Source organism: Myiozetetes cayanensis, unplaced genomic scaffold (genome assembly GCF_022539395.1).
Source record: "Myiozetetes cayanensis isolate MyiCay16 unplaced genomic scaffold, myiCay2020 scf19, whole genome shotgun sequence".
NCBI classification, from domain to species: Eukaryota; Metazoa; Chordata; class Aves; order Passeriformes; family Tyrannidae; genus Myiozetetes; species Myiozetetes cayanensis.
Genome location: NW_026087400.1, coordinates 9,891,397 through 9,915,152, shown reverse-complemented (window position 1 = coordinate 9,915,152; position 23,756 = coordinate 9,891,397). Strand labels below are relative to the sequence as shown.

Below are 23,756 nucleotides of genomic sequence, written 5' to 3'. Positions count from 1 at the left end.
TGTCTTACTTATTTCAGGTTAAGCTGCTAGCAGAGGGCATAGTTTTCCTCATAAATAGACATAACATGGTTTCCAGGCAAGCACAAAAGCAAAATCTTTACTCAAAAAGGTTTATTAGGCAGAGCTTTTTATCTAATTCTCTAAGAATAAGACAAAATTTAAATTCCCATCTGAACCAAGCAAAGTTTAAAAGAAATTTTGGAACAATTATTCCTTGGGTTTGCCATATTTTTTTCCAAATTCCAGACCAGGAATACTCGGTGAGTAGTGGAAAACCAAACAAGATATGTTCACAAATTGCTTTGTGGAAAGAAACACTAAAGTGTTACCTATTGACCTGTACAGCTCAGCACCAGCGTGGCTTCTTCCAAACACTTCAGCCAGAAGAGTTAAATCATTAAACTCTACACACGAGTGCAAGGTGTGAGGTGTCAGCTGTGCTCAGTACTGCTCTGTTTAAATAAGGAAGAATTTCAAAGTAATTCACAGTCATTGAACAGAAATGGATTACTAGAGAAGGGGAAGAAAAAGCTTTAAAAGCTTTTAACTATTTTAGTTAGAAACCTCAGAGAGTACAAATTAATGTATCGGTATCAGCTTTTGACTTGCTAGGAAAGTATTTTCAAAAGCCTTCACAAAGTTAAAACTAAAGCCCCAAACCAAGAACAAGCATAGGAATGTTCCAGAGCCCCCCAAGGGCTGGGACAAACAGCCCATTTTGTAAAGTACCTGCAGCACATCCTCCTTTGAAGGTCTGATGTAGGAGCCAGATGAAAGTCACCATTCCCATCCAGAAAAAAAGGCAAAAATGTCTGCAGAGGCAAGAAAACCAGAAATAATTCAGAGGTTTCTCTCACCTTGGTGTGCCCAATTACTTGGGTATATTGCTGGTAGTCATCCCTCTCCACACTATGTTAAATTTATGGGCATATTTTGTGTGAATAAGTTCAAATCTGATTACAATCTAGTGAATCTAACAATCACTCCTCTGAGCTGGCATTGACAAATAAAGAATAGTTTGTGTTAAACATAAAATAAGCATAAGCCCTGAACTACACAATAAAAGTTTAGGTGGGTCATCAGTACAGTCAGCATATGCTGACAGAAATTTTCTATGCTTTATTCTTGCAAGTATTCTGTGAACCTCCAGGAGGGTTGCCTGGAATACCATCCCACTTAAACTGTGGGAAGTCTCGAGATGGGAAAGAAGCATCATGATAGAATCTCACTGTAGTTCATGGTGGACTTCAGTGATGGAATTTCTACACCAAAACAAACAAAGGGAAAAAAATGGCTTCCCAATAAACTTCCCCAACTGCTCAGAGATTAGGAAACCCAACCTGTCTTTCAACTTCACAGAAACTGAACGTGCCATGAATAGCTTGATCAGGTCTGAATCACAGGTTGTACAGAACTTGTGACTAAAATAGCTCTATAAACTTGTGTTACAGCTGGCACGAAGAGTCTGCCTCTCTCCCTACCTTTATCTGAAATCAAATTGTTTATCACATTCTTTCCTCATACGTCAGCTCCTTGTGATGAAAGCCAGGCAGTGATTAATACATTTTATTAGGTTGGTTCCAGTGACCTGAAGTGAATTTGCCCTGCCTCCTTAGGCACCCTCCCACACCCACTGCATGGCACTCCAGCCACGCCAGGAATGCACAGTAGAAAACAAATTATCTCAGGCGATACCTCATAAATCTATAGCAATAAAATCAACTGCACAACGGCTCCCAGCAGAAAGCATCTTCAGGAGGTTCTTCTTCCCTCACTCCAAGAGAAAAGAAGCAAACCAGCAGCTTTAAAAACCCAGAGAAGTCGCTGTTCCCTTGTCACTCCCACTCTTCTTCATGCTTCCTACAGCTCATTGAGCAGAGCTGTAGAAGACAGACATGGAAAGCAGTCCAAACTCTTCAATTTTATAATTACAAAGTGATAGAATAAGAGGTTTTACTCTAGTGCTGCTTACATAGCTGTAATGTCTTCTGTTGCACCAGGATCCCAGATTTTATCTAAATTTACAGGCTGAATTCTCTACGTATCCTTTTGCAGTATAAAACCAAAACATACTGGATAAAGGCTTGGATCAGCCTAGACACTGTCTGACAGCAAACTATACTTAACTATTAACAATATCCTCTGTGCTAATTACAGCTTGTCTTGGCTCAAGTGATAGCTGCAATTCTTTTGCCTTTGGCATGATGGGATTAAGATCAGCTGTACAAAAACCAGCACTGACTTAAAAGTGATTCAGCACTGGATGTTTTTTATTTAATTACTGATTACTAGCTGAGACTTGAGGACTGACTAGACACTCATGCCCTCATGCCTTGCCTCAACTGCAAGGAGTTGTTTGAACTCCTTTCACAGCCGTCCACACAACATCTACACGAGGATAACTCACATGGAGTTCTCTTCTATCAGGTTTGTAGATTAGAGAGAGAACTGTAACTCAAAGGTTAGTTGACATAACTAGATTAATCTACATGCTTTCTTCTTGCCAATGCACAAGTGAAAATTCATTCTAACTCAGATAGTAAGGTGTTCATGGTGTCCTCACTCACTGCTTTTGTCAGTAGCTCTCTCAGGGTGGCTAAACCAACCTCTGTATGAAAATAATTATCAATCTCAGAATTAAACCAATGAAGGTTGCCTAGGACAACCCCTCTGACATGTTACCAGATCCTGCCATCTTATTTGTGGCTAAAATGAAAAGAAACCTCTTGCACACCTTTACGCCCAGGACAGGCATACAGCCGCATCCTGAGAGGAAGAGTTCAAACCTTCAGCCCCATCGAGACTTAGGTAACTAACACTGGTGCACTTTTTGTGTTAAACCCACAGGATCAGAGAATCATTAGGGTTGGAAGGCTCTCCGGAGATGATCCAGTCCATCCCCAACCCCAGATGTCTGAGGGGTTTGGCGCCTTCAGGGCAACCCGCCCAGGGGCTCCCGGCCCCGAGGCTGTGGAGCTCCCAGGGCTGTGGGAGGGCTGGGTGGTTCGGGATGGCGGCTCCTCAGGGCTGTGTGAGGGGCACAGGGTGAGGGCATGGCGGCTCCTCAGGGCTGTGTGAGGGGCACAGGGTGAGGGGATGGAGGCTCCTCAGGGCTGTGTGAGGTGTGTGGGATGGCAGGTCCTCAGGGCTGTGTAGGGGCACAGGGTGAGGGCATGGCGGCTCCTCAGGGCTGTGTGAGGTGTGTGGGATGGCGGCTCCTCAGGGCTGTGTGAGTGGCACAGGGTGAGGGGATGAGAACTCCTCAGGGCTGTGTGAGGTGTGTGGGATGGCAGGTCCTCAGGGCTGTGTGAGGTGTGTGGGATGGCAGGTCCTCAGGGCTGTGTGAGGGGCACAGGGTGAGGGCATGGGGGCTCCTCAGGACTGGGAGGTGCGGGATGGCTCCCGAGGGCTGCAGGAGTGAGGGCGCAGGGGGCGAGAGGCCCCCGAGGAGAAGGCGCGGAGCCGACCCGCGCTCCGGCCCTGTGCCCGCACAGCCGCGGCCGCCGCGGGCAAAGGTTGCGGGGACACATCCCGCACGTGTTGCCGGCAGAGAACGCCGACACCCCCCATCCGTCTGTCCGTCTCTCCCTCCCATCCCTGCCCCGCCGCCCCATCTTGCCGGGGGCAGCAGGTGCGCGGCCCCGCCCCGCGCGCTCCCGCGGAGGCGGCGCAGGCGCGGCCCCGCCCCGCTCCCCGGCAGGTGCCGGCGCCGCGCCCCGCCCCGGCCCGGCCGCGCTGAGGGCGGAGGCGGCGGAGCGGCCGCGGCTCCGGCTCCCGCTCACCGTGAGGGGGGGGATCTCTCGTCTGGGCCGCGCCGCTGCCCGGCCCGGCCCGTCCCGCAGCGCTGCGGCGGAGCTACGGGAGCTACGAGCGACAGGAGCGGGGCCACCGACCGCGCGCGGCATGAACCGGGCGCAGCGCGGCGCCGCGGGCAGCCGCGGCCTGGGCACCATGGAGGTGAAGAGCAAGGTGGGAGCCGCCGCCGCCTGAGGGCCGCGGGGGATGGGATGGGCTGGGCTGGCCCTGCGGGGCCGTGGGGCCGCGGTGTGGCTGCGGGGACAGGGACAGGGACAGGACAGCTGCTGACTCACCTGCCCGAGGCCGCCTTGCACGGCCGGGGCGCTCAGGGGCCCCCGCCCCGCCTGTCCCTGCGCCGGCCGAGCCCTCGGCCCGGGGCTGCAGGGCCGGGGAAGGCGCCGGTGTCGCTCACGGGGTGCGCTGTCCGCGGGGAGAAAATAGAAGTGGTTTAATAAAAAGGTGCAGGTCACGGGAGCTGGCCCCCTGAGTTCCTGCACAGGCTGGAAAACGTGCAGAGAAATAGGTGGCTGGGGAAATCTTGGGATAACTGGGCCTAAAGAGGTGTTTAGAGTCATAATTCGTAAGCTCTGAAAGCCGCTCTCCGTCCGAATCACAATGAGTGCGTTCGTTTAATATTTGTTTAACTTGGTGACTGTTTCTGTGGTTCCCTTTTTTACTTAGCGATTATGCGTTTCTGGACCTTTGTTTTTTGTGTGTGCCTGTGGGGTAGAGCATGTTCTTCCAGGTTCCATGAGAAGTGGAGGTAAGCCCTGGTGAACTTGTCCTAAAGTGGAGTTTGCCGCCTTTTAGAGGCAACCAGGGAGTCCTACAAGGGCAGTATTTTAGGAGTGTGTACCTGTGTGTCACAAAATATATCACGGTTTTCTTGTGGTCGGGGCTTTGCACAAATCTGTAAATTCTCCCACGTGTGTATCCACATCCATTCTATTTTTAATTTTTCATTTGCTGGTTGTGCAAAGTTTTTCTGAGAAAACTTTGTTCTGAAAGAAAATAGGTTTGTTTGTTTGTTTTATATTTGAAATAGTTTCTTGATGTGTCATTCTGCTGTTAACAATTGTAGAACTGTTGGATGTGGAGTGTCAAGCTGTTAGTTAAATAAACGTTGAGTTAGAACCCCTTTTTCGTTTTCTAGGCAAATTGTAACTGCACCCACGTGGTGGGAACATGGATCTCTTGGGGTTTTTATCTGGTGACCAACCTGTGTATTTTGTACCCTCCTTTCCTGCTAGTCAGGTGTTACAGCAGCAGGGGAGGTGAAGCAGTCAGGGCTTTGTGCTGTGTGGATTTGTAAGGATAACATTCCAGCCAGTGCTGGAACTTCAGGAAAATGCGTGGTTGGTTTCTACAGCTTGAATGATGTTAACAACATATAAAAAAAAAGTCACCTTTTCATGTGGACAAAACCAGAAAACACAGGAATATCTGGTAACTGTGATTTCAAATTCTAGTAAAGCACAGCTGGTGCTATGGTTGGTGAAGCCTTTCATTTTGTTTATGCCTTATGAGGCTGAAAACAATCAGTGTGATGTGCTTATAAACCCAAACAGCTTTTTCCTCAGCCCAAAACTCTAGGATTACTGTTTCCCCACTGTGTGTTTTCCTTGATTTAAAATACATCTAGGGAATCACCCATGTGATGTTCTTGTAGCTCTAATGAATAGGGACTGTCCCATAAGTGCATGTTTTGGAGCAGGTTTCAAGGCATTCCTAGAACTACTTGTCCCTGTTGCATTATTTAACAGCACCTCCATTTAATATCGCAGAGGAGTCAGCTTCCTTCTATGAAAATGAGCAATTCTACAGAGAAAGAAGAAAGGCCTGTGTGGGAGGGAGGTGGAGGGAGCCCTTCCCGTGGAGTGGCCCAGGCTTTGAAGGCTGATCAGTGATGTGCAGCTCTTTATTTAGATATTCCAAATCAATACTCGTACCCGGCTGACAGAGCTGGGCGCTGGGGCCGCAGTTCCGTGACCACAAACCTTTTGTTAGTATAGTTAATTCAGATTGGGTAACTGCTCTGAACTTGCTGTGGGGATTCCCCATAGCACTTAAATTCCATTCAGCCCATTTTCTTGTCACAGAAAATAAAATTTTATACCCCCAAACTGGAGTTCCTGGTGCTGATATGGGAGCCTGAAAATAAACTTGTAGTTCTGTAGACATGAAATTCAGGTTTGCCCCCTCTCCTTTTTATGGCTTGGAATAATGGTGGGTTTTTTGTCAGAGATGGTCACTGGAGCTTGTGTTCTGTCAGTGCTGGAGGCTGGCAGTACAGCAGCTTTATGCTGTGTAACAGAGGACTTGTATAAAAGCGGCTCCCATAAGTGAGTGTTAAGTGAGAATCTCGGGTGACTTCCTGGTGTGCTGACAGGGCTCTCCTGCCTTTTCCCGGGGGAGTCAGCGGGAGAACAGCACGTGTTTAAGAGCTCAGGTGGCAAGGAGCCTCCTCTCCTTAAGTTACTTTTCCAGTCTTTCATCTCCTCCAAAGTGTAAAGTGCAGGCCTATTTAGTGGGATGGAGTTCAACATCTGATATAAAACCAAAACATTTCGGAGGGTTAAAACAAGCCATGGAATTGCAGAGTTTTGCTTTTGTCTTTCATCTGCTCTACAGTGGTATTGAGCATGTGACAAACTGTGGAAATGAGAGTCATATTATGAGTCTCTTGGTATTTACACCAACTATGTATAAAATAACATGGAAAAAATAAAAATCACGTTTGAAAATCTGGCCCTTCACTTGGTGGGATAAGATTTAAATTTACTCCAAATTGAGGGCGAAGTTGTTGGCTCTTGAAACTTTTATTACTGAATTATGTTTAAATTCTGTAGCCTTTGAAAGCCAAGCGTTTACATTGCTGCCATGTATGGACAGTTCCTGTGGTGTCCACACTGCCCGTACTGGAAAAGGATTTGAGAGACAAGATAAAGTCTCTCACTGACATCATGATTGTGCTGCTTCTGACATGATGGGGAGTTCTTCCTGTGGGCTGGGCCTGGCTTTTCTTGTTGTGGGCAGGTATGAATCATCCCTTCTGCCTTATTGTTAGTTAATGGTACTGTAATTGGAGTATTTCTAGAGGAGGAATGTTCCCAGATAATTCCTTTATTTGAAAGTATTGGAGGAAGGTGGGGAAGGTGTAGCTTGTTTTGAGTTAGCATGGTGTTAACATGCTAACAACGGGGTCCTTGTCTCCTTATTTCATTCCTTTGTTTGCATGTGAGAACTCCAAAGCTTTTATTCTCTAAAAGATTGTAATCAAATGTGAGGTGAAGGTGGGGCTGGAGGGTGGGAAGTGCACCTTCACATCTGCTGTGTGTAACAGCACCTGAGTATGTGATACTGAGCCGTTTTGTTCCATGTGTCCTGCTCTTGCTAAGAAGTTATTTAAAGTTTTTATTTTCACTCTAGGGCAGCAGTATAATTCCCACCAAAAAAAAAAAATTGGCCACCAACTGAGGTTTTCAAATTATTAGCTTGTTACCCTTTTAACTCATATACAGGCTGTTCTGGTTTTTGTAACCTGGCTGCTGCTATCTCTGAATTCCTTTTAGCATCTCTGGTGTGTTGTGTGCGCCTGATATGGAGGTTTTGGAGTAATTTTTATCCAGTGCTCCATTTGCTTTGCCCTTGCTGGGCAGAACACTAAGATTTTGTTAGTTATGTGTGCTGAAATTAAATTTGTCTAGTCTACAACAAATACTTATTTTTTTATTGGCACCCAGTTTAGTCTTATACCTGTCCCCGCTGCAGCACTGGTAGCCTCGTGTTTTAAAGAGTGTTTGCTTTATAGATGATTTAGGAGACTGAGCTTGAGTGGATTTGTGGGCTGGGTATTTATTGAATGATTATATTCACTAAATGCAGATCCTACCCCTGAAAGTAATTAATAAGTCAATGATTAAACTTTTGTTCGTTTTTTCTGAGTCCTTTCATACACCGTGGATAGAACCAGGATTTAAAAGATCGTGCAATAAAAATTTGAGTCTTGTTAATGGCAGTGAATCTTCCAAATGCTTTCAGGGGTAGTGGCTGGTTGCCTCTGTTATCTCTCTCTCAAGAGCAGAACTGACTTCAGCTCCGCTCACTAAAGCTTTGCTGCACGTGGTTTGTTCTTGGTAGTCTTCACGTCAGAGGCATTTTCATTTCTTGGCCAAACAACCGGGAGTCTGAAGGCTGTTCATTCTTGTGGAGGTGAACCATGGCTGTGTCACAATCCATACACTCTGTTCTCAAGTGCACTCGTAGTTCTTTGAGGAAAAATTCCAGGTATTCACATAGCACAGGAGGTTAATCACCGTCCTGCATGAGCCACCACATCGGTGCTGGCTCTGAATTCTGGCCCTCGCTGAGGGCGTGGCTGTTTCAGCAGCATGTGAGAATCTGCATTATCCTTAAGTTTGTCACCTTAATGCTAATGAACCCCCCTTAAATGGAACGATGAAACCACCTTTGCCTGCTCAGAAGTACATGTTTTATCGAGTCCAAAAATAGTTACAACTTTGGGCCAAAAAACCCAAACAGTTGTTTTAACTGACTTTTTTATGCCATTTCAAAATTAGTGGTTGTAGTTTCTAGTGCACTTTTAATTCCATAACTTTTCAGGTTTAACATTCAAATAGTTCTGTTGCTTGAGGGTGTTAGACTTCTGTGTTAATGATGTAAGATATATTTTGTTGTAGTTTGGAGCAGAATTTCGACGGTTTTCTCTGGAGAGGTCCAAGCCTGGAAAGTTTGAGGAATTCTATGGATTGTTGCAGCATGTGCACAAGATACCAAATGTTGATGTGCTGGTGGGATACACGGACATTCATGGAGACCTGCTGCCTATCAATAACGATGACAATTATCATAAAGCAGTTTCCACAGCCAATCCTCTACTCAGGATTTTCATTCAGAGAAAAGGTAAGTGCAGTTGAAATACGTGAATCATGTGTTTATCCGGTTGTCCCACAGGTCAGCAAATAGTGTGAGGTATGGAGGAAAAAACCCTTTAGCCCTATTTCATCATGTTGAATTCCGTAGCAATTGTGCATCATGAAAGGTATTCACAACTTCTCTCTTGCAAGTACTTCCTCAGGCAACCCATTTATACTTTGTTATATTTCAGTTAAAGTCAGATTAAATCTCTGGCAAATGCTTCTTTCTGGTTTTATGCAAGCAAATGAAAATAAACTTTAAACCTCTAGGGCTTTCTGTTCTGTGTGTAGGATACTTTTCACTTAAAACTCCAATCTTGATCAGACAAGAAGAAAGGCCATTACAGGATAGAAAGGAATATTGAAAGTCTTATTACATGAAGTATTAAATTTAACATACAAGTATAAATTCAAGACTCACTTTGTAATATGCTACTCTGATCACACTTACATAATAAAACATTTTGAAGCTTTGAATTGACAAGCTTATTTCAGTGAGCAAACCTCAGATGTGCGTGCTGCTGGGCTGTTGGTCTGCCTTGAGAAGCAGCATGTCTGCTCTGGTTGTGTGTTCCTAATGTCTGCATTTGTTCATGGAGGGAAGTTGTATTTGTTCTCACTGTCTCTGTTGCTAAGACAGGCATCTTTTCCTTGGAAAATCCTCGGGCATCAGAACCTTTTATCAACATTCCCACTCCAAAAAATGAACAACTCCACAACAACCTGACACAAACCCAATATTCACAAGCAGTGTGGCTGTTTGGCAGCTGCTGTGCCCTGGCAAAACGTTTGGTTGGTTTGTGTCGATGGTATAATCTGGTGAGGACTTTGTTTTCAGTCCTGAAATGCCAAAGGCATGAACCATTTGCTTTAATAGAACCTGGAGGTGGACAAGGTCTATGATTCCATTTAATCCCCTACAGTAGCCATATGACGAGCACAGATAAGCCACTTTGTCAGGCTGGGATTATTGAGTTTATATTTTAACACCATATGTTTTTAGATTGTCGCCAGTGTTACCTGTCTAATGTTGCCTGTTCCTGTTGTTACATTTTTAACACCTTATATCACCATTGTACCCTTATTTAAAGCCTAATGGATTAGTTGTTCCTACTCTGGTACAAGGAGTTGATAAAAGAATTGATACAATGCACAGAAGTAGAAATAAGATTAACCCACTTTAGTTTGTCAGAACAAGAATTGAGTGGCAGGAAAAGCTGTGTGGAAAGTATCAGGTGTCATTGCCTTCCCTTGGACACAAGAGCCTTCTGGCCATGGAGTTTTAGGGAGTAGGGAACCCAGGCTGGAATGTTAGTCCAGCATTTCCAGCACTGTACTTTGTTGTGAGTTAATTGCGACCACACTGGTCATGTCGGCTGATTAAATTGAGGCTTTGACTTCATTGGCATCTTTGCCATATAGAACAGATATTTGTTTGATAGAAAATAAAGAAATAGCTTGATTCTGTATTTTATTTGTGATGATTTGCCTGTAATGTAAACAAAGGTGAATTGCTGGAGTTAGGGATGGGTTATATTTTGAGTAGTGTGATTTAGGTGTGGCTAATTCATAGGATTGCAAAGAACTTTATTGGGTGTACCTCTGAAAGGGAAAAGAAATGAACATTTTAAATACCTGCTATTGGTGGAGCTGCTTTGATCTGTGTTGGTTTGGAACTATAATAAGTGACACAAGTTACTTTTCCCCTGCAAGGCTGTTTGTGGCTTTCATGCATTCTCTTAAATCAGCTGAAAAATTTCTGTGGGTTTTGTAGTGGAACTTCACCTTCTTTTGTTTCCATCTATAGCAGTTGGGAATTTAAGATGTTTGACACAAAACCACTGGGAGGAAGAGAGGAAGTTTCTGCTGTCTTAAAATATAGAAAATTTTTATTACACTGTCTTACCTGTTTAGAAACTACATGTAATGTGTGCAAAGCTAACATAAGGTATGAGCAGACTGCAATAAAATCTAATGTAAAAAGTGTTAACTTCTTAATACATTGCATTCAAGGAACACCTTGAGGGGCTGAACTGGAAGCAATAAGATGTTTGATTTATTAGTAAGTGACAGTTGTGATAATGTTGTTAAGCCACAGTATCACTCTTTCCTCTTCAGTTGTGACTCCTTATTTCTGAAAGCTGTCAGTTTGTCCTGAACACTGATGTGTCTTGGTTAATGTGGTAAGGAACCTAGAAATCCTGTACAAAATCACATCATTCCCCCTACACTCCTCTAACTGTATGGCACTAAATTCCTTTAAAATACTTCAAACTGCTCCAGTGCTAAATCTAAACTGGGGCTTGATGTTGCACAAGTGGAGATTGGCTGTCAGCTTGTGGAAAGCAGTTGCTGGCTGGAATTTCGTTCTGCAGTTTAACAGATTAACAGGTACCGTTGACATCTGGTATTTAAAGGTTAAACTGATGTACTGTGATTAAATCCAGATGTATGGGAGTCACTCTGTCTGTGAGAAAAGCCCTACTGGAGAGCCAAAGGGGGGAACACAGACTGCACAGACCGAAGGACAGTTTGATGTGGGGAACTTTGCATTGTAAATACAAGAATAATGGAGATAATAGAAGATGTATTTCATTATAATATCCTTAAAAGTAACTTGCAGGATATTAAATTAAATATACAGCTCTTACAAGTCCTGCATGTATGTGGCCGTGGATTCTTTGGTTAATCCATTTGTGCCTCTTTTCAACAAGAAGCTTTATTATGGGGAGATATAAGAGGAGTTGGCTTTTTAAACAGTTCTTTTTGGACTATCCTAGTTATTCTGAGGCCTCTTGCTAAAAACACAGGTTACTTTCCTAAAGCCAGGTTTTATGTATCTTATGACTAGGAAAAGATTTGTATTTAAAACATGCTAAATTTCATCTGTATTCAAATGTACTAACTGTTAGGGGGCTTTGAAAGTTGAATTCTTGAGGGGTAACTCCACATTGCTTTGCAAATAGATCAGGAAAATATTTTAAAAATCTGTCTTCAACAATGTTAAATTGAAAACAGATTTGGCACTTGTGGGCTTTTGTTTTCAGCTTCATGGAGTGAAGATTGGTGCCACCTTGAGCTTGAAGCTGCTGGGGAAAATCATCCCTGCACTGTGTGGACGTTCTCCTTAACGCTATCAGGAGTTTACACCTTGTCCTTTGGCTTTAGGCCAAAATATTTTCTGCCACAGCTTTAAACTGATTAGTGAGGTGCCAGAACAAAGATGCCTTTGTACTTGAGAGTATTGCTTTAGAAAATTTGTTTAGCAGTGGAAGGGAGGTTAACCAGAGTGTGCTGTTTGGCTGAGATTTGGACAGATGAATTTTTATCAGCGTTTTGCTCTTTTTTCCCCCACAAATTCTGTAACTTTAACTGCATATCTGAAGGTTCATGCTAGTTTTGAATTATTACACAGCTAAGAGCAGTTATAATGCAAAAACCTTACCCTCTGGTGCTTCAGAGTTTCTGAAATGTTTTGACATCTGGCTTACAATTTTAGGATGCTTTTATATCAGCAATGTGTCCTGTAAATTAAAGTTTCTAAAAACAAAAGAAAAAAAACCAAAAAAACAACAACAAAAAACCAAACCTCTGTTAAGATTCCTGATTGTATATTTGTCTTTTGAGAGAGACTTAAATTTCCTATCTCTTCTAAGAAATGTTTTTCTGATCTTAGTTTTTGGCTTGAAAGCACTTTTAAATCTGTTATTTCACATATTTACATAATATTTCTTTCAAAGCCAGACCTTTTGCTACTGATCTTTGTGTTCCTCTAATTATGGAAAATCTGGAGTTGGACAGAATTTTAAGCCTTATGTGCTGATAGCTGTGGAAGCCAGGCTGGGTGGTGGCTTTTGTGAAGGAAGTTGGGAACAATTCTAGATCTAACTTGGGTAAAGAGCACAGACTCTCTTTAATCATTTGCAGGACACGATTTGGATGCAATAAATGTGTGTGTGTTTGTATATCCAGTCCATGCCAGACTGGGGTGTGAGTGACCTGCTGTGAAGGTGAGGAAGCCCTTACAGCCACTGTGGCAAGCTGGGAATGCTGATGTGATACACATTTGATAGGACAGCGTGGGGAAAATACCAGATCCCATCTGATTCCCTGGATTTGTGCACTTCAAATTTAAGGAGAAACCCCCATAAATTCAATAGCTGTGCAGTGCGCAGAGTCCATGACCTAAAAAATAATCTTATTACTCATTAATGTTCTTAAATCTAATATTCAAGTCACCACTGTCTGCTGTTTGTCTAAAGCCATCTATACTTTCACTTTCTTGCTGTTGTTGTGTTCCTTTGTATTTAGCAGTAAAAGATACTTAAAGCAAGACCAGTCTGGGATCTGATTTCACAATTGTCCTTTCCAAGTTGTTTTGTAAACAACTGTAATTCTAAATAAAATAAATAAATAAAGACTTGCAACTCATTGAATTGCAAAAATCCTTCCAATGAAACACCAGATGCCTAACTTGAAACTGGTTGGATGGGTTGTCAGGAGAGATAAGGGCAAAACTTCTCACACTTTCTTCTTTGATCATAAATTTTAAGCGCAGAACAAAAGAATTGCTCCGTGTTGTCTGAAAAGGCAGCACAGTGGAGTTCAGCAGTGGAGTACAGGGGTTTAAACAGCTGATCCTCAGTCAGTCAGACATCCCAGGGGGCATTTTTACAGAGACAATGGTAAGTTTGCACTTTTGAAGGTGTTTTATTCTTCAGACATAGTCCACCAATGTTGTATGCTTTGGTTTGGGAGGTTGGATTGGTTTGTAATGAACCATCTCTTAAGTCAGTTATGCTGAACACTCTTAGGCATCCGAAGAACAGGTTTTAGGCTATTTCTAAAGCTTCCTTGCTTGATCTTGAGATTTAATATTATTTTAATTTAACCTTACATTACAAAGTAACTGAGGTTGTCGTAGAAGCCCCTCCAGAGTATGGTAGGGCTGTATTAAATCAGGTACCTTCAGAAATAATTCCTGTTTGTCAGTTAAATTGTTTAACAGCTTTATCTGTGAACATCAGTGCAAAAGATGCTGTCTTTAACAAAGAGCTAAACAGTAGCTTTGCCTCCCTTACTGTGTGATTAGTTTATTTTAAAATGAAGAAAAGAAAATGAGGCTATTAGGGCACATTTTTCTAAACCATGCTGGTGAGCTATTGTGTACACACAAGGTAGGTTTATAATAAGTCCCTTTGGGGTTTTTTTGTGGGCTAATGTAAATTTGTTTCTTTTTCTCTTGTCCTTTATCTTTTAGAATACCAAGTCCAAGGCTGCCTGAGCAGAGCAGTCAAAGGGCTGTTCTTGTTTTCAGGGAGGAGTTATTGTTCCATGCTGGAGTAGTGGTAAACTGTTGCTCCAGAAATACTTTCTCTGTTCTATTTTGCCTAAAGCATCTGAAGAGTCCAAATATAACTGGTGTGTGTCTGTGTATCTCAGCCTTCAAAAGAAGCGTCTTTGACTTACCCCGCTCTCCCTGTGTGCTGATTCCTCAGCAGTTGACAGCTCCCCTGAAATGCCACACTAGGGCAGCCTGCCATGGTTATTCCAATTCACAGATTGAAATGTATAGCCATTCTTTTACTTTCTTGGCTCTGCCAATGGCATCTGAATGTGATAATACAAAGAATCCCAACTTCTCTGAGTCCCAGAGTTAGTGCAAACCAGTTCTGCTTGCTTATTTTTCTTATCCAATTCAGAAAAAATCTATGCAATGTTGCGAAAGTACAAGTGTAAGTCCAAGGAAACTCAGATCTGATTGTATTTAGGTTCATTCTTTTTGGAGAATTATAGTGTAATAAAAGGAAAAATGGAACCTTGGGTAAGTAGGCATTTCAGAAACCAGAATTGCTCCACAGAACGTGTGCTCTCTTCCCTCAGTAGTTGTATGACTAACATGTTTTCTTTTTTGAAGTTCTAAGCCATTTGCATATTTTGTATCCAATTGTGGCAGTTACAGCACTGCCTGCATGAACAGTTTGGCCTCAAGTATTTGTGTGCAAGGTCTCTTTGTTTCTCTCCACAGCCATTTTACCTACATGGTGTGGGGGGCAGGGAAGAGTGCAGAGTGGAATAAGCTTTCTGGAGTTTGAATCCAGGTCACTTGGCTGGCTCCCAGCGACTAGGCAATAATAGGCACGCTGGCTGCTTTCCCTTTTTCATTCTTCCTTTTCCAATGATCTGAAACCTGAGCAGAGAAAACTAGCAAGTGGAATTACTCTGAATAAAATTAAAATGTTTCTAGGAATGTGCTCACTCTTTCCATTCTGCCCTTTCTCTCAAGCAGCTGTGGTTCTTTGTGTCTGCTGCTGATAACTGGCTGTAATTTTTTTGTGTACCCTCTTTCCTTTGGCAGAAGAAACCCAAAAGTATTACAAACTCTGAATCTCATAACATTAAAGCTTTTGTTTTGTGAGTAAAGAGAAATGTTTCTACTGCAGTAAAGCAGAGACCTTCTAGATTAGGTATTTTATTCTGCCAGCCTATACCATGGTAGCAGGGTGTTCTGGGCCCCAGCTGAAGGATCTACCCCCCTTGTGCTCCATCTAACACCTTGTGCTACATCTATAACCCCCTTGTGCTCTCTTGCAGAAGATGCAGACTACAGTGCCTTTGGGACGGACACCATGACCAGGAAGAAGAACGTCTTGTCCAACGTGCTCCGGCCGGACAACCACAAGAAGAAGCCCCACATTGTCATTAGCATGCCCCAGGACTTCAGGCCAGTGTCCTCTATCATAGACGTGGACATTCTCCCCGAGACCCACCGCAGGGTGCGGCTCTACAAGTACGGGACCGACAAACCCCTGGGGTTCTACATCCGAGACGGCTCGAGCGTCAGGGTGACACCGCACGGCTTAGAGAAAGTGCCAGGGATTTTCATATCCAGGCTTGTCCCTGGAGGGCTGGCTCAGAGCATAGGCTTACTGGCTGTCAACGATGAGGTGCTGGAGGTGAATGGAATAGAGGTGTCGGGCAAAAGCCTCGATCAAGTTACAGACATGATGATTGCAAACAGCCGCAACCTGATCATCACGGTCAGACCCGCCAACCAGAGGAACAATGTCGTGAGGAACAGTCGGACTTCGGGCAGCTCCGGCCAGTCCACTGAGTCCAGCCTTCCAAGCAGCACGCCAAATATTCTGGGAAACCTCTTGCAAGGGGAAGAGGAGAGTGATGAAGAGGACATTGTTATTGAAGATAGTGGGGAGCCACAGCAGATCCCAAAAGCTGCACCTACCAGCGAAAGCATAGAATCATTGTCACAAATTGAACTGCTTCACGAGTCCACACAAAATGGGTTCCTTCCTTCCAGTGAGATGAACTCCAATCACTCAGCAGGCAGCATTAGCATGGAATATAATATACCAGATCCAGGGCGTAAGTCATTGGAAGAAGATGGAACTATAATAACACTATGAAATTCTATTGGTGTACTTTGTATTAAGTAAGGATGCCATACATGTTTTAATTGGGCTTAATATGTAATACATTTGATACCTCTCCATCTACCAAGCACTGCAGTTAGATTAAAAGGAGGGAAAAAAGTAAATACAAGAAATTCAAAATTATGTAAGTTAACTAACTTTGTTAATTCTGCACTTCAATGTAAATAATTCACAAAGCTGGAAGATAATTGATAAATGGCTGAAATTGGAGGAGGAGAATTTAAATTGAAAATGAAGGATAGCTAAGAGATGGCTGTGAGCTTTCTTTTAAAGGTACTTGATTTTTTTATTATTATTATTTTTTAATGTCAAATACTACTGGTTCTATAGACGTAAACTTAATTACGTGTGAGGTTGACTATCTAATTGTCCTGTGGTTTCATGTTCACCTGAAGTGCTGCTTACGTGTGACGGAGCTGCTGTAGCCACCTCACTCCTGCCCTGGGCTGCAGAGCTGCTTGTGGGGCTCTGTGCAGGAGGAATCTGGAAGATAAACTGGAGGTGGGTGGGAAGAGCTGGAGGTGGCTGGGCTGTTCCCTGGCTGACAGGGAGCACAGGGCTTTGGACCTGGGGGCTTAGGGGGTGACTGTTCCTTTGTAAGTGAATGTGCAACCACAGGCTCGTTAGTCATGCACCTTTCCTGGTTCTAATGGCCAGGCAAGCTTACTTTTAATGACTCTGATTTTGAAATTCAAATGTGAAAGTCTTAACACTAGTGCATCAAAGACCTGTTCTCATTTTAGTTGGAAATATTTTAAAGACATCGTTGGATTTAGTTGCTAATCCCTGTAAATTACACAGAAATCAAATGTAAACTTAATGCTATGGAAATAACATAACATAATCTCTGTTAAAATTGCAGTCCTAGTGGAAGCTGTAAGGGTTTCTACTGGCAAGGGTTTGTTCTAGTGAGTCTGGATAATGTAAAAAGTGACTTTCTTCAAACCTGAACAAGTTAGAACAGCTTAAGTGAAATCCCTGGATTAAAAAAAGTCTTAAATCAGAATGAGGCTTTACTACAACTTGTTTGAGCCATGTGATATGAACTTACCCGTTATAACGAACTGAACTGTAAATGCAGATCTTTGTGTGCCCCTGGCTGGGTGTTTGGGCTATTCCAGAGCTGCTCTGTGCAACAACTCTGACAAGTCCTGATGCTGCGAGCACATAGGTGTGTGTGCAACCAGCTGCACTCACTGGGATTCTTGCAGGGGAGGATTCTAGCCTTGTTTTTCCCTTTCCCCTTTTTGTATCTCCTGCTTTACCACTTTGGCACTCAGTTCCCAACCTGACCCTTCTCTGGGAACGGAAGTTGTGTCAGCAAAGTGAGATGGGAGGTAATAGGATTGGGCAGGAGGATGGCTGGAGCTTGTCCCCAGGGGTCCCATAGGCTCTAAGTAGGAAGTACCAGTTCTGTCCTGTGGTCCTGTGCTCACCAGAGCCAGGAGTCAGGTGCTTGGGAGCATGTTCTACCCTCTGGGAAGACAGGATGAGCGAGAAGGAACACTAACCTCTTTCTTTTTTCCCCTCAGTCTATCTTGAGGAAACATCTACCTCTGGTAACTTTTCTAACAGGAGACTAACTGTAAGTTTAACGTTAAGGCATCTGTAAAGGTCTTAATAGACTATCAGAGGCTAAAGCTGTATTTGTTTAAGGGTTTTGTGACGATGCAAACACTGCTGCGGGAGCCCCTGCTCTTTGGTGTTACAAAATGCACATTTGAAATGGGTTTCTCATGAGCAGGGGTGTTCTCAAACCTCGGAGATGCCAAGAGAGGCATCCGTAGCCCTTAGGATTTATGGAGAGTAGGCACAGCAGGCAGTGGTGCTCTGCAAATACAGGTGAGGGTGCTCTGGCCTCACACTTATTTATGGTTTCTTCGGGGTGTGTAAGGAACCTGGAACCTTTTCCAAGAGCAAGAACTTTGAAGTGTTTCACTTATTTTGCTAATAATTATTAAAAATGAAGTAACTACACCCACTTAAGTGTGAAATGAGGAAAAGAAATACTCATTCTGCGACATGTAGACTTTACCTGTACGTGTTTTCTCTCAGTGCTGCTCTACACTTCCTTTCTTTAAGGAAGATTGTTTACTTTAAAATATCTTTTTTTTTTTTTCTTTATCAAAAGACTTTCCTTCCTGTATGAAATCACCAGTGGAGGGTGAGGCTCATTACTCTGCTAGTTTGCACTTCTGTGCCTTTGGTTTACTTGAATGTATTGTGAATAATCAAAGGAATAAAGGCACTTGGATGGGAAGAGATGAGGTCCACAGGTACAGAGAATGAACTGGCAGTGCACTTAAAGCAGGTGTAACGCTTTCATTCCATGGAAATCCCTTCTGGAGCTGATGTGGTCCAGGAGCGTTTTACAGCTTGGATCCCAGCTTGGGCTGAGTCTGGGAATGCCCGGCTGGCAAGGGAACTGCTCAGCTCGCAGCCCGAGGCTGGTGTGCCAGCCAGGCTGTGCTTGGAGCAGGGGCATGAATAGTTGGAATATCAATGCCAGTATTAAGGACTTGTAGAAATTTAACTGGGGTCCTGCTCTAAACTGCATGAGAATTCATCCTTAGGACCTTTCCTGCAAACTGATTAATCTAAACGTGAGATAATATTCTTTTTGACATATATCACGTTCTGTTTTACAGACACACGGTGACATGTAGTAAAACTAAGCATTTGGGACTTGATAAAAACAGTAAAGAATAAACCTAAAAATTTTTTTTTCAAAGTGTGTATTTACAGTTACCAATGACAGACTGCACAGCATGTAATTGCTTAATGCTGCAGTTACCACAAAGTTCCTAAAGTTCTTCCATATCTTACTAATGCATACACTGTTAATTACAAAAGATTTTTAAATTGCTACTTCGGGATGATCAATGGTTGATTATGAGTGGCTAAACTTAATTTTATATATAAATGATACTGGGGTTCACTATAAGGTTTTTTAAAATATGCTGATATTGTTAGCCTTTCATTCACTACCTCCTAAATTTTTAACATCTTTGCTGTTTTCTCCCTGGAAGACAATACTTAAAGGCTTGACTGTTTTATATAGATTTTATCTTTAGCTAAAAAAAAAAAAAAAGAGGAAAAAATCCAGAGGTGATGGTGAGGATGCTGCGCATGATTGACAATATTACGCTGCTATTGATGTAATCTTTGTGTATTGAGTATCCTGTGTACGTAAATTGTATTTTCAATCCAGATTTTGTAAATTAATTTATAAGTATCCAAATTATTTCAGAACAGAATGAAAAACTACAATTCCTTTGACTAGTGTTATATGTTGTACATGCACAGTGGGGGGACAGGTCATTCCTCCCTTGCAATGGGAGATCTAAGTGCACCTTAATAGGAAGAAGAACAAATTCTTAATAGAATTAAGATGCATTTACTTTGAAGTTCTGCTGTGGTACTGGAGAAGTCAAGCCTAACTGTGAATCATATTTTTTTTTTCCACACCTGAGTTAAATTTAGGACAATGTTCTCACAAGCTGTCTTTAACATGTGTATTTTTGTGAATATTATGTATTTTCTAATTAAATTTTACTTGCAATGTGATTTTTACATGAATGAACTTGTTTAAAATGTCAAATATCAGTATTTTTCTTACAACTTTAATGTATAATGTACATTGGTATCTCACTGAATGAAGATTGATTTTACAAAATCAAGCTAGATGTAGTTGTATATTAGTCTTATATTTTTACAGACTGAAATAAATGGATATAGAAATAAAATGGTTTTTTTCTCAATTACTTTGTCAGACAAATAAAAATGGGGAAGACTTTTTAGATTTCACATTTTCCAGCTGGGCAGCTCAGCGGGCTGTGTTTTCCTGTCAGTCCTCACCCTGTGCTTCCTGTGCCTTCCCTGGAGCAGAGCTCTGCACGTGGGAGGTCACAGGGGTTCCTGACACTTGTCCTTGGTCCTCTTGACTAATCTGTGCTGTGCTTGTTCCTGCAGTAGCTGCAAATGGTGACCCCTACACCGAGTGCCTGCCTGAGCACTGCTCCTCCAGAATTGGGTCCTGAGGCCTGGGAGGCGGCTCCTCACCCTCCTTCTTCACCTGTGCCAGGTGCTCCTGGGAATGTGGGGTTGTCACTGCTACAGTAATGGGCGAACTGTCTGTTTTAACTCATCCATTTTACTTGCAAATGTTTTCTCCCGTCTCTTTTGCCTTGGCAGCCCCTGTAAACATTTACCCAGTGACCAGAGACTCGAGCTGTGTTCAGCCTTTTGTGTGTGGCTTCTGTTTCTGCAGCTTTGGGGCCAAGCACAGGACTCCTGTTCTGCACCTTCCCTCCGTGTCTGCAGGCCTGTTTCACCTGTGTGGGTCAGTGCTTTTCATCCTTGCTGATGTAGCCGTGGGGAGGGGACACAAGGGCTGAGAACACCATTGCAGTGTCTCTGTGCTGCTGAAAGAGCCCAGGCTGCTCCCCTGGGCACTTGGGGCTCGGTGTCTTGGAGCTGGAAGAGTTTTCTTCACTTTGCCTGGGCACTCGGAAGGAATGCTGAAATGGTGTGGGGCACTCCTGGGGCCGTGTGGGCTCTGCAAATGCCCCCTCTCCCACCTTCCTTGGCTCAGTACATGGGCTGGGGGGTCACTTCTGGGGCAGCTCATGCTCTTTGCAGCAGGAGCACAGGCCATTTAGCTGGAACATGAGTATCCATCGAGGTTTTGATGTCTTCCTGCAAGATTCTACGTGTGGGAGAATTTCTCCTATGTATAATCCACTAGGAATCAAGGGGGTGGGTTGTTGCAGGAGCCATGTCCTCAGGAATGCCTGTGTCTGTGTGGATAAAGTGGGCTTGACAGGCCTGGCTCTGCACAGGAGGCACAGTCCAGGAGCAGGGCTGGGACACTTCCAGGGACTGAGACTGAAGTGCCCACTCAGGCAGGGCAGCAATGGCAGTTCTACAAATCACTAATACCTACAGGTAGCTCTCTTAAACCGAGGAACTAATTTACAGGAAGACCAACTGCCCCTGCTGCTGCCTCCTTGAGGAAGGAATGCACCTGTTAACTGCAGTAACATCCAGCCCTTAAATGCCAGCGGTATTTAACTTCTCTCAAGGTGAGGAGCTCTTAACAAGGTGTTAGGGCTTGAGTTACTTTATGAAATTGAAAATTCATGTATGGTTACAGATACAAAGACATCCCTGGATTTTCATAAGTAACCAAGTGAAAATCCTCATCTCCTCAGTACCCCAGCAGGAGAAAGATTTAGACTAGTACTAAATACACCTTTGATGTTTTTTATCTTAAAAGTAGCAGTGACATTCTAGTTTCAGACTTGCCAGAATTACTTCTGATGAACATGTGTCTTTTGCAACACGAGTATCAGTGCTCAGATACTGGGATGTATTTCTGTGTGGTAGTAGAGGAATAATCAGCTTTAAGGTAGCTTCGTAAATGGCTTCCAATGCTAACATGAGGAAAAATGTGTTGGACAGTTAGACTATTGTTCTTGGATGCTGTAGAACTATGCAAGAAATAGTATGGCTGGTTCTTGGAGAGGCAAGATTGCAGCCAAGATGTAAGAATTCAGACTCCTCGTGCAGCTTCGATGGATCACTTGTGTACTTTGCCACTCAGATAGGAGATAAATTTGTCTCTGAGGGCTTTATGTCGTGTGCTTGATTTTAAAAGTGCTTTAGAGCTATGAAGCACAAAGCAAATTGAAGAAGTGCTGTGCTATTGAACCAGCAGTTCTTAGAGTTCAGAAGTGTTGCTAATAAGATATCATATCCTGTCCTTCCAATTAACATTCTTTTCCACTTGAACTACTATTTAATTACCTGGTAGTTATAAGAAATACTTAGCATTTCATCAGTGTGAAAGGCTTGTTTCAGGCTCTGTGATGTTCTGTTTAAGAAAGTCTATAAGAGCATATTTGTTGCCCCCACGTTGGGAGCACAAGATTCTTGTCCTCTTTGGTGCAGCGACTTCTCCACAATGTTTTCATGTAAGTACCTGCAACACCCAGTTACTGATAATGGCTTTTTTTGTAATCACATCCTAATAGATTAACTCCACTAATAACCTTGTTACTGAGCCTGCCCTTCATACTCTTTCTGTCCTGTGCTGTAAAACTAGAAAAGTAGGTATTTTTTTGCAAACTCATGAACAAATGAGCTAAAACTTAAAGAAAAACAAAACAAAAACAAACAAAAAAACCCCACACTTGCAAAAGACAATTTAGGTGTTTTTTATTAAACATTGAAATGCTATTAACTATTTTTTAAATATGCTTCAGGTGGTTAGTAATCTCTCCATCAATTCCATCTCCATATGTGGTTGTCAATGCTTTGCAGTAAGTCAGACTGCTTACATCCAAAGCTTGGGATCTGTGTTTTGGTTTTGTGTTCAGCATTTTCAAAGTTATGACACAACTTAGTCCAGGATACCCACATCATTTTCATGTGGTTAAACCACTGACAGCTTCTGTCTTAACTTGTGGGTTAGGATCTACTTTATTAGTCATGTACACATCTACAGTGGGCCAGACACAAGTCTTGTTAACGCTGTCAACATTTACAAAAATGAATTTTCAAGCTTGATTAAGATGATGTTTGAAAGTGAATTAGGTAGTAGGGAATAAGCTTCATTGAAGTATTAGTTCATGTCAGCTGGAGTCTATTGATTTATCAAGTGCCACTCATACTGGTGTTAAATAAGAAATAAAGAAGACATAAACAAGTTTCCTGTACAGTGCTGTTACATGAGTGTGTGTTTTTGTAACTGTGTACCTGCTAGTTCTAACAAGAAGTACAGAAACAACTTGTGTTCTTTGCTCCTTGCAAGTCATTCTGTTTCCTTCAGGCCTCTTCAGCTGAAATTAAACATGTGCTTTAGTACTGATCTCCCTTGGACCTTGCACTTGCATTGGCAGCCTGCTCAAAGCAGCCATGTAATTTAGGTGCTTTCCTACTTGTGAATTAATCACAGCTTTTGTGGCAGTGTCTTCTGGAGTGTCTCTTCAGGTGGGCCTGGCCTTGCCAGCTCACCTCAGTCGTGTATTTCAGCACCATGGAAATCAGAATGGAGCTTTTGGGTTCCTTCACACAAAGAGTTGCCTTAATTTTGCAGTTTTTAATTTTCAATTAGCAATAACTATTTCTTCAAGCATATGACTTTTAATTTTCATTATGAGGTTTAATTTTGTGTAGCAGTTGTACCAAGAAAAAAAGACTACAGTACTGCTGAATACAAAATAAGATATTTGTGTAGTCTAGTAGAAGACTTTGCCAAGTGGAAGCTCTCAAGCCTCTGCTAGGTGACATTATTCTCTCTGGTGTCAATGTATCCTTAAAGAGCTGGGACAGATGTTAGTTCACTGTGAAATACACCTGGCATTGCATTCTTTGCTCCCTCTCAGACCCTGATTATTGGTCCTCAGGAGGGTTTGTTTGGGATTCTGGAGCTGCCATGGGATCGGATCATACTGAAGCCCTGCTCGTCTGCTACAGTGCTCAGTGTTCCTGCTGGAGTCTCCAGGGTTAGACAGAGCTCTGTGCTTGTCTACTTTGGCTATTTTTAAACTTTTCTGCCTTCTCACCT

The 23,756-nt window shown here is 42.9% G+C and overlaps 1 protein-coding gene across 1 annotated transcript; it reads left to right on the top strand.

Annotated features, from left to right (window-relative positions):
• The first annotated feature begins 3,863 nt into the window (after positions 1-3,863).
• On the top strand, positions 3,864-19,932 carry PARD6B (par-6 family cell polarity regulator beta). Its single transcript, XM_050314113.1, has 3 exons — positions 3,864-3,969; positions 8,499-8,721; positions 15,330-19,932. Exons 1-3 carry the CDS (start codon positions 3,904-3,906, stop codon positions 16,157-16,159), a joined length of 1,119 nt encoding a protein of 372 aa, XP_050170070.1. The 5' UTR covers positions 3,864-3,903; the 3' UTR covers positions 16,160-19,932.
• Positions 19,933-23,756: the final 3,824 nt, after the last annotated feature.

What these genes read in the sequence shown, in the direction of transcription:
- PARD6B (XM_050314113.1), top strand. Translation starts at nt 3,904, where the DNA reads ATGAACCGGGCGCAGCGCGGCGCCGCGGGCAGCCGCGGCCTGGGCACC. An exon ending in CCATGGAGGTGAAGAGCAAG is followed by an intron (nt 3,970 to 8,498) that starts GTGGGAGCCGCC and finishes ATTTTGTTGTAG; the next exon opens with TTTGGAGCAGAATTTCGACG. An exon ending in GATTTTCATTCAGAGAAAAG is followed by an intron (nt 8,722 to 15,329) that starts GTAAGTGCAGTT and finishes GCTCTCTTGCAG; the next exon opens with AAGATGCAGACTACAGTGCC.